Source organism: Corvus hawaiiensis, chromosome 21, assembly GCF_020740725.1.
Source record: "Corvus hawaiiensis isolate bCorHaw1 chromosome 21, bCorHaw1.pri.cur, whole genome shotgun sequence".
NCBI lineage: Eukaryota > Metazoa > Chordata > Aves > Passeriformes > Corvidae > Corvus > Corvus hawaiiensis.
The window spans coordinates 887,313-897,378 of NC_063233.1; the positions used below are offsets into that span (position 1 = coordinate 887,313).

Below are 10,066 nucleotides of genomic sequence, written 5' to 3' on the forward strand. Positions count from 1 at the left end.
CTGCAGTATTAAAACTTCAGAGCTTTAATAAAGTCTCATATGAAACAGACCAGTTTTCTGAAGACTGAAAAGTAGTTTACACCTAATAAAGGTTCTTATAAAAAAAGAAGCCTAGTTGAAATTTGGTCTCTTTATTTAACTGATCCTTATCCAATCCATGGGATTAGTTAAATCCAGACTGACCTTGTGTGGTGCCAGCTCCAGCAGTGCCTTAGAACACCTCGGCTCTTGCCATGTTCCCTGGGCTGGGGCTGCAGCAGGACCGTGTTCAAGCAGAGCCCCTGTCCCCCAGGGGTGTCAGCACCGTGCCAGCCATCCAAGGGTAAGGATTGTTTAAGGGACAGAATTAACCCCATGGGATGAGGCTGGTGCTGTGGGGACACTACTCGATGAGGGTGACCAGGCAGTCCCTGTGTATCTGCCCCTGTGTGTCCATCCCCCCAAACACAAACAGGAGATGGACAAAGGTGTCTTCGGTGCAGTCCTCACCCAGGCCCTGCTGGAGGGTCCCAGCTCTGTCACCTGCTGCCAGAGGTGGCTCTTGCCCAGCTGGGGGGTCTCCTGTGTCCCTGTGTGCCCCAGCCCGCCAGGGAATGACACACATGGCGTGGTCCAGCCTCCCGCTGGGCAGTGGGGGTTCAAACTGCAGCAGCGTCCACTGCTGCCTTCCTGCAGTGCAAAGATACAGTCACAGCTTTAAATGCCACACCCCAGATAGTGACACTGTTAATTAAACAGTTCTGAGCATCCAGCCCCGTAGTGGTGTGACTCCAGGGGGAAGAGGCCCAGGACTTGAGCAGGTAATGTGTTCCCCAGCTGCCTGGCATCTACCATGGCACTGCTGAGAGCAGCCTCCCTACCTGTGTGATACTTGTACGCAGTATCCAGTGTCCCATCTGGACCTATTCCGCCAAAAATGTACAAGTGGTCCTGAAACACTGCTGAGGAGTGCGATGCCCGTCCTCCAGGGACATCCCCAGTGGCCAGGATCTTCACCCATCTCATGTCATCTGTTGCAACAAAAGAACATGTCCATGGTTCTGCATTATACAAACCCCATACATTTTGTTGATTTAAACAAAGAGGGTAGTATTTTAAGCACTTAAGAACTAGTATTATGGAAAAAAGGTCCCCCCAAATCAAAGCACATCACACACAGGTACTGCCCGTCAGTACCTCCATCCACACTTACTTATGTCGATACAGAACAGATCATTGTAAAAAACATCTCCAGCTAAACCTCCATGGATGAAGAGCTTGGTCCCAACTGCAACCACGGTGTGTCCGTGCCGAGGAGAAGGGGGATCACCATGAGTGTCCGGCTGGGACCAGGTCAGGGTGGCTAAAAACGGGAATACACGTGCATAAGGAACAAAACTCTGGAAGTTCTACAGATCAGAAACCCCGGAGCCCTGCCAAGGCTTCCTATCCAAGCCACGGGGTCTGAATCCCCAGTGACTACATGAACACAAAGGCCTGTCAAGAGAAGAACAGCGACCCATCCAGCCGGACCCATCTCCAAACAAAGCACAACACTTCCATCCCTCTGACTAAACCCGAAGGGCAAAGCTCCCTCCCACCGCCCGGGGGACGAATGCCCTCGCAGGCGCTGGGGTACCTGTGTCGAACACGTGAAGCCGCTGGTCTTTCACCGGTTCTGCTCCCTTGTCTCCACCCCCGAACACGAACAGACGGGCCCCGATGGCCGCCGAGGACGTGTGGAACGTCCGGGGCCGCGGCGGCACCCCCCTCACTGCAGGGCTCTCCCACGTTCCTGTTTCTAGTTAAGACATTTGATTAACCAAACAACCAACGTGGGAACAGAAGCCGCGCCTGTCCCGCAGCCCGGAACCCCGGCCCCGCTCCGGGCACGGATCTGGGGCACTCACCGGGGTCCAGCACCTGAACGCAGCTGCGGTTCCCCGCGGGGTGGGCGCCGCCGAAGACCCAGAGGCGCGGGGGACCGGCGGCGGGCAGGAACGTGGCGTGTTCGTAGCGGGGCCTCAGTCCGCGCCAGCCGGCGGGGACCCAGCGGAGCGGGGCTGCGGGCAGGGACAGGCGCTCGGACCCGGCACCGGTCCCGGTCGCGGTTCCGGTTCCAGGCCCGCCACGGCCCGGCCCTCACCCAGCTCCACGAAATGCGCGTCCGCGAAGGCCCCGGCGGGGTCGGCACCAGCCAGCAGCAGGACGCGGCCGGGCAGGAGGAGGCAGCCGAATCCCACGCGGCCGCCGGGCCGCTCCCCGCGCGGGCTCAGCCGGTACCTGCGGGGCGAGGGCGGCGCTCAGCGCGGGCTGGGGCGGCCCGGGGTCCCGCCGGTCCCCCCGCCCCACTCACCACTGTCCCGAGCGCGGCCGCTGTCCCGGCCGCAGCAGCGGCAGCGCCCGCGGGGCCATGGCGGCGCTCACCGGGGCCGGCCCGGCCGGAAGTGCCGCCGGAAGTGCCGCGCGCTTCCGCCCGCGCCGGCGGCGCGCTCCGCCGCCCGGAAGTGGCGGGGGGGGCCCGCTTCTGCCCGAGCCCGTGCAAGATGGCGCCGCTGGACCTCGACAAGTACGTGGAGATCGCGCGGCTCTGCAAGTACCTGCCCGAGAACGACCTCAAGGTGCGGCCGCGGCGGCGGGGCCGGGGCGGGCCGGGGCCGGGCGGGCCGGGGCGGGCGCTGCCGGGCGGGCCGGGACGGGCGGTGCCGGTGGTCCCGGCGGTCCCGGCGCCGACCCCGACCCTGCCCCGCTCCCTCCCGCAGCGCCTCTGCGACTATGTCTGTGACCTGCTGCTGGAAGAGTCCAACGTCCAGCCCGTCTCCACGCCCGTCACCGTCTGCGGGGACATCCACGGACAGGTAAGGCCGGGCCGGGCCACTCCCGGTGCAGCCCCGGGCCGGAGTCGGTGCCGATGCCCGGTGCCCGCTCACGCCTCTATCTCTCCGCAGTTCTATGACCTGTGCGAGCTGTTCCGGACCGGCGGGCAGGTCCCCGACACCAACTACATCTTCATGGTACGTGCGCCGGGTGCGGCCCGGCCCCGCTGGGTTTGACAGCGGCTTGAAGGGGAAATCCCGGGGGGCTCCCGTGTCCCAGGCCCCGGCCCGCGCCGGGGCCGCTGTTGGCTCCTGCCCGCCGGTTGTGCTGCCGGGAGCAGCGGGAGCCCCGCGGGGTGGGGCAGAGCAGAGCGCCCTGCTGTGCCCGGGTGTCCCGCGGCCGCGGGGTCACGTCAGGGCGGCGGTGAGGGGAGTGCCCAGAGCGCCCAGAGTTCCCCTGGAGCCCAGCAGGTCCCGGCTGCCCTCCAGCACTGGGTTTCTCTGTGACAGTGAGGAGTTCAGAGTGGATGTGTCACTGTGCACTTTCTCGTGTGACTCTTGCTCCATGTACGACTGTCTCTGACTTCAGGGGGACTTTGTAGACCGAGGGTATTACAGCCTCGAGACATTCACGTACCTCCTTGCACTAAAAGCCAAGTGGCCTGACCGTATCACGCTGCTGCGAGGCAACCACGAGAGCAGGCAGATCACCCAGGTGTACGGGTTCTACGGTGAGTCCTGCCTTGGGATACGTGAGGGCAACATCTGTCCCTTGGGCAACCCGCTGGTGATGCCACAGGACCCGGGGCTCTCCAGGGGCCGGGTGGGACATGGGCTCAAATGTTGTCATTTGTTAACATGGTCGTTGTGTTTGTAACATGGAAGGTGTTTAAGGCAGATCTTGCTGCTCTTTTCCTCTGGCACGTGGGGTTTCTGCTTGTGTCGTGGTGCTACATTGAGCTGCACAGGCCCCGCAGAGGGAGAGCAGAGGTGCATGAGGTGCTCAGTCCTTCCTGCACAGGGCTCCTGACAGGGCTCGTGTGACACACCGCAGTGTGCAGGTTCTGCTCTCTGTTTGTGCTGCCTGTGTTGCCTGTTGTCCAGCGATCCATGAGGAATAAAACCATTCTCTCCAACAGATGAGTGCCAAACCAAATACGGGAATGCGAACGCCTGGAGATACTGTACCAAAGTCTTCGACATGCTCACAATAGCAGCTGTAAGTGCAAACACCACGTTAACAACACAACCAGATTGTCTAAATGGGAACTGTAGAGGTGGGGACCTGTGAAGGTTCCCCTGGCAGCGTCTGGGCTGGGTGAATGCTGAGTGTTCTGTACACGTGTCATTTCCCTGCAGTTAATAGACGAGCAGATTCTGTGTGTGCACGGAGGCCTCTCCCCAGACATCAAGACCCTTGACCAGATCCGGACCATTGAGCGTAACCAGGAAATCCCTCACAAAGGCGCCTTCTGCGATCTGGTGTGGTCAGACCCGGAGGACGTGGACACGTGGGCCATCAGCCCACGCGGGGCGGGCTGGCTCTTTGGGGCCAAGGTCACCAACGAGGTAACACTGCTGCTCAGGGCCACACAGCCCAAGTGTGGGGATGGGGGAACTAAGGGGCTCACCTCAGTGTGGTGTTTGAATGGATCATGGGCACTGCAAGACAATGAGCTCTCCTGTCACACCTCTGCTAGTAACTCCTGGTGGTGGGGAAGCTTTGCTCATGTCAGCTAGAAAAAATGAGCCACTTGAACCTAAAAGCACAAATATAACTGCCAGATGTACTGATACCCATCTTGCTTCTAAAGAGTGTAATGTGGTGAGACTCACTAGTGTCCCTGGGCTTTGTGTGGAATGCTTTCCTAAGGATTTAGGAGAAAAATACAATTTTTTAAGCAGTTCCTGAGTTAATTTTGTTGTGTCTGCACTGAGCAGACTCCTCAGGGCTCCACACACTGGCCTTGCCTGACTCTGATCTGGCCATGTCACAACGGCCGTGCTCAGCCTGCGTTGTTGCGTGGCCCTTGCACAACGTATTCAGGAAGGGCTGAGCCTGGGGACAGCACAGCACTGCTCCCTGGCTTTCATGGTATTCCTCAGTGCTCGGATTTTGGCACCTGTATTTCACAGGGGTTTCTCACTGCTCGGGTCTCCAAATCCCCCTGTTCTGTTCTCCCTCCCGCTGTGCAGGGCCGTGGCCAGGAGCAGGATGTTGTGTGGGCAGTGGCCGCTCAGGCCACACTGACCTTCCCCCTTCCCTTGCAGTTTGTTCACATCAACAACCTGAAGCTGATCTGCAGAGCACACCAGCTCGTCCATGAAGGATACAAATTCATGTTTGATGAGAAGTTGGTAACGGTATGGTCAGCTCCCAACTACTGCTACCGCTGCGGGAACATCGCATCCATCATGGTCTTTAAAGATGTAAATACAAGAGAACCAAAGTTATTCCGCGCAGTTCCAGACTCAGAGCGTGTCATTCCTCCCAGGACAACCACGCCCTACTTCCTCTGAGCCCTCGCCCGCCTGCTGTCACCTCTCCCTGTCCTGCCCCTTTACAATATACTTTTTATTGAGCACTTTGCTGCTGAAATGCTGCCTCTTGCCTTTTTTATTTTTAAATTATCTAAATTTATTGTGTATTATGGTGTCTGTAGCAAGTTTTTTTCCCCCCTCCCCTAGATTAATTTCAGAGTATTTGTAATATGTCCTTGAGATTTGTACTACTGCATGTAGTCCTCGCCTAGTCCTGGGTTAGATGAACCGATTCCTTTAACCACCACGCTCCGGGAGCCACTCGAGCCCGTCTCTTGTTCAGCTTTTTGTTTTTGGTAAGTTTTAAGAAATTTCAGCAGCAAAGTCAGTGCCCAGTGTGCGGCGGGGCCAGGGCTGCCCGTGCTGTGTTCACGGCGCAGTGCCGAGCCGGCCTTTTCCGAGTATTACGTGGATCCCAATAAAGCGGTCGAAGGGCTGTTCTCCATTCCCCGTTTGTTCCGTTTTCCTCGGGATCCCGATTAAACCCGCAAACCTGCTGCAGCGACGGGATTTGTACATTAAAGTCATTGTTCGGATTTTTTCCAGGCTCCATTGTGCTTTTACTGACCCCGAGTCTGTGTGTCCATGTGTGTGTGTGTCCATGTGTCCGTGTGTCTGTGTCCGTGTGTCCGTGTGTGTCCCTGTGTCCGTGTGTGTGTGTCCGGGTGTCCGTGTGTCTGTGTCTCCGTGTGTCTGTGTCCGTGTGTCCGTGTGTGTGTGTCCCTGTGTCCCTGTATCCGTGTGTGTGTGTCCGTGTGTCCCTGTGTCCGTGTGTGTCCGTGTGTCTGTGTCTCCGTGTGTCTGTGTCCGTGTGTGTGTGTCCCTGTGTCCCTGTATCCGTGTGTGTGTGTCCGTGTGTGTGTCCCTGTGTCCGTGTGTCCCTGTGTCTGTGTGTCTGTGTGTCCGTGTGTGTGTGTCCGTGTGTGTGTCCATGTGTCTGTGTGTCTGTGTCCGTGTGTGTCCGTGTGTGTCCCTGTGTGTCCGTGTGTGTCCGTGTGTGTGTGCCCGTGTCCCTGTGTCTCTGTGTGTCCTTGTGTCCGTGTGTGTCTGTGTGTTCGTGTGTCCGTGTGTCCGTGCGTCCGTGTGTGTCCGTGTCCGTGTGTGTCCATGTGTCCGTGTGTGTGTGTCCCTGTGTCCGTGTGTCCGTGTGTGTCCGTGTGTGTCCCTGTGTCCCTGTGTCCGTGTGTGTCTGTGTGTGTCCGTGTCTGTGTGTCCCTGTGTCCGTGTGTGTCCGTATGTCCCTGTGTCCGTGTGTCCGTGTGTGTCCGTGTCCGTGTGTCCGGGTGTGTCCGTGTGTCCGGGTGACTCCCCCCGCGCGGGGCGGGGCGGGGCGGGGCGGGGCGCGGCGGCCGCGCTGGTTCCGGTTCCGCCGGGGCGGGCGCCGTTTCCTGCTGGCGCGGGGCCGGGCCGGGGCGGTGCCGGCGGGGATGGCGCGGAGCACGCTCTCGTCCCGCTTCCGCCGCCTCGACATCGACCAGTACGACGAGAACCGCTTCGTGGAGGAGCCCGAGGAGGCGGCGGCGGCCGAGCCCGATGCCAGCCCCGAGGTGGAAGCGCTGCTCAGGCAATATCCTTTGGGCCGGGGGGGCCGGGGGAGTCCCGGGGACCGGCCGCAGTCGCCCGCACGGGCCCGGAGCGCGTCGCTCCCGCGGCCGCCCGTGACTCGCGGTGCGGTTCCACACGCGTCCCTCGCCCCGGCAGGGCCGCGGGGCCGTCGCGCTGCCCAGGTCGCGGTTTGAGTCCTTGACCCGCCGCCGCACAGGCGAGGCGCTCCGGGCCTTCCACACCGCCATCCGCAGCTCCCCGGGCAACACCAGGAACCAGGCGATGAAGGTAGCGGGGGTGGAGGCCGGGCAGGGCGGGGGGGTTAGCACACGGTGTTGGGGCGCTGTGAAGTGACAGCGGCACCCCAGAGATCTGAGCAGCACCGTTGTGGTTAATGAGCTTGTGCTGGCATGGGTGATCCCCGTTCCCCTCAACAGTGTTCACCCCTTCCTCCTTTAACCCCAGAACTGCTCACCTCGCTTACAGAAATAACCCAGCCTGGAATGTGGCCACCTCTTGCCAAATACGAATCTTGGGATCGTTTCCAGCTGTTCTGGTTCTCACATTTCCCTCTTTTCCTTGTCTTCCCAGGAGCAAGCCCAGGGAACGATGCTTAAAGTCCTCACATCTTTTAAAAGCAGTGAAATAGAACAAGCGGTGAATTCCTTAGACAGAAACGGTGTTGACTTGTTAATGAAGTACATTTATAAAGGATTTGAAAAGCCAACAGAAAACAGCAGTGCAATATTACTTCAGTGGCACGAAAAGGTACGTGTTCAGGGCACTTTTGGCTCAGCCATCCTCACAGGGTCCTGGTCAGTGGTTTCAGGAGAGCCTCTGAAAAGAAGCAGATGATGGCAGTGTCTCATCTCTGAGAAGCTCACTGTTTCCTTTTATCTTTGGTCTCTCTGAGCCTGGATTCACAAAGCCTCTGCCTGTATTTCAAACTTTACACTCTGCCATGGGGAGAGGAGACTCATGGCAGGGAGTTCTCCCTGCTGGAGGAAGCCCCATGCTACCCTTGGCACCCAACGCATGCAGGGGCTCCACCGAGGAGAAGGGGTGGGAGATGTGACTGGGTGGATGGATGGGGCAGCTGCAGCTTCCTCTGTGGCCGAGTGTTTGGCCGACGGGGCTCAGGCTAGCTCAGGTCTGGCAGTTTTCATCAGCTGAGTCACAGGGTTTAGCAAACCTGTTTGGTTTGCCCAGGAGAAGACTTTGAGGTCTCCAAAGATTCCACTGGGGACCAGTGGAGGCCTCTTGTGTTTCTGTGGAATGTCTGTTGTGAAACAGGGAATGTGGGATGTGTTCAGCAGCTGACCGTGGAACTTTCTTCCCTGTGATGGGTTGAGGCACATCCCTGAAGCAGCTGCTGGGTGCCACTGCCCCCAGGCAGGAATCCAAGTAAAGTCTTCCCCCACTGCAGGGGGTTTAGCTGAAGCCCTGGCTGTCAGTGCTCCTAGGAAAAGTGATCCCTGGGAATGCTGGAGCTCCCTGTGCAGCGCAGCTGCTGTGAATGCTGGTGTCATTTTCCCAAGGTGCAGAGCTTTTTCCTGTGGTATGTAAAGGCAGGGCTGGTGTAGTGTGACTCCAGCTATTGGCTGCTGTCACCAGCTTTGCCAAGCCTTGTCAAGGGAGGAGAGAATTTCCTCAGGACAGCAAAGAACGTGTTTCTGCTTGGCTTTTTGTTGTTTTTTTTTTTTTTCCTGTTGTTTCCACTGAGGTGCTTTCAGGTAAGTGTGGGTGGGTGCTCCCAGCGTGGGAGGTGACACACCACCACCCTGACTGGTACTCAGAGCGTGTAGGGACAGGCAAGGCATCTCATCCTCTCTGTTGTGAAAGGAACAAGGCAGGTCTGAGTAGGCTGGGCAGGGTTTAAAGCCTAGTGTTCTGTGGCAGTACGGGTAGGACATGTGGCTTGCTCAGAGCAGAGTCAGCTTAGTGGTAGTACCAGTCTGTCCTCTGAAAACGCCTGTGGCAGGTCTGGTAGCTCAGGAACTTTACCTGCCTGAAGCACCTGCAGGTCCTGCTCCAAGTGGGTGCTTTGCATTCGTCCAGTTGTGTTCCTCAGTGCTGTGTCTTGCACTGCGCTGATACCCCTGAGCTGTATTGGAATTGTGGCTGCAAAGTAAATGCCCCATTTTCAGCAGTCAGCTTAAATATTTATTTTTTCATAATCGCCTCCATCTTCTAGACTTCAGAAGGAAACACTGTTTACACTGAGGGACACAAATGAAACTGAAGCAAGCCCTTCCTCCCTTCTCCTCCTCTTCTGCTCAGGGATACGGGAGGTGAGACATTCTGCTCTGTCAGTGACGTGCAACACTGGAGTCCTCGAGATCCAAAAGATGGTTAGATTTGGAGAATGACAGTTTCTAATTCTGGAAAAGAGCCAGTCCCTTCTGTGGCTAAACTCTTCAGTGTTCTGTGTGGGACGTGGTGACTTTGTAACCTCTCTCCTTTCCCACAGGCACTGGCAGTAGGAGGCCTGGGCTCCATAGTAAGAGTTCTTACAGCAAGAAAGACTGTGTAAAGACTGTTAACTTGGACAGAGGTGACGGTCAGGTTTGGACTCAGAAGAAGGAATGAGCTGAAATTACACTGGTCCATCTTTATTAGAGATTGCAATCTACTGAAATCCTACAGTAACCTCCTCTTGGAATGCTTTTAACCTTAAAGGTGGGGGAAAAGTAAAGGTATTCCTGCATATTCCGACTATCACATACAGGAGCCAAGACATTCTCCTGCTCCCTTCTTTAACAGACAGAGAAGGCACACTCCTGCTTCCTATTACTGTAAGTGAACAGGTATTTCAGATGCTGCTTTAGCCAGGTGTGGTGATACAAGCTCCCGTGTGTCCTGCTTAGTCCCAAGGTAGCTGTGTCTGGGCCGAGATCCTGCAGCTGATGGTGGAGAAGGGCTGTTAGAACGGCGGCTCTGAACGCGTGCTCGAAGGACTGTTGGACTCTGGGGTTGGGTTAATGTAAAGTGAAGTGCCTGCTGCATCAATAAAGTTCCTGGATCACATGAGTTAAATTTATTTTCAGCTAAATTTTAAGTCTGACACTTATTCCAAAGCAGGCCAGCAATAACCCAGTTGAACCCAGTGTCCACCTTTGTATGACTGCTCCTAACTCCAGCTACTTAGAGAATTTTTCCTTAAATCCAGCTGTGTCCTGTGCTTT

At 57.3% G+C, this 10,066-nt stretch overlaps 3 protein-coding genes across 4 annotated transcripts; 2 read left to right on the forward strand and 1 right to left on the reverse strand.

Moving 5' to 3' along the window:
* Positions 1-115: 115 nt before the first annotated feature.
* Positions 116-2,418, reverse strand: RABEPK (Rab9 effector protein with kelch motifs). The gene is made up of 7 exons (XM_048325961.1): positions 2,336-2,418; positions 2,126-2,262; positions 1,890-2,042; positions 1,619-1,780; positions 1,193-1,342; positions 861-1,010; positions 116-669 (listed from the first exon to the last, which is right to left on the reverse strand). The coding sequence occupies exons 1-7, from the start codon at positions 2,392-2,394 to the stop codon at positions 383-385; spliced, it is 1,098 nt and encodes a 365-aa protein (XP_048181918.1). The 5' UTR covers positions 2,395-2,418; the 3' UTR covers positions 116-382.
* Positions 2,419-2,470: 52 nt separating this feature from the next.
* Positions 2,471-5,877, forward strand: PPP6C (protein phosphatase 6 catalytic subunit). 2 transcript variants are annotated; one of them, XM_048325963.1, is made up of 7 exons: positions 2,472-2,600; positions 2,742-2,837; positions 2,928-2,993; positions 3,385-3,526; positions 3,935-4,014; positions 4,155-4,364; positions 5,067-5,877. In XM_048325963.1, exons 1-7 carry the CDS (start codon positions 2,526-2,528, stop codon positions 5,313-5,315), a joined length of 918 nt encoding a protein of 305 aa, XP_048181920.1. In that variant the 5' UTR covers positions 2,472-2,525; the 3' UTR covers positions 5,316-5,877. The 2 variants fall into 2 exon arrangements, with proteins under 2 accessions (XP_048181919.1, XP_048181920.1); XM_048325962.1 differs by having other exon boundaries at positions 2,471-2,837.
* Positions 5,878-6,712: 835 nt separating this feature from the next.
* On the forward strand, positions 6,713-9,911 carry ARPC5L (actin related protein 2/3 complex subunit 5 like). Its single transcript, XM_048325965.1, has 4 exons — positions 6,713-6,903; positions 7,097-7,169; positions 7,473-7,649; positions 9,352-9,911. The coding sequence occupies exons 1-4, from the start codon at positions 6,764-6,766 to the stop codon at positions 9,412-9,414; spliced, it is 453 nt and encodes a 150-aa protein (XP_048181922.1). The 5' UTR covers positions 6,713-6,763; the 3' UTR covers positions 9,415-9,911.
* Positions 9,912-10,066: the final 155 nt, after the last annotated feature.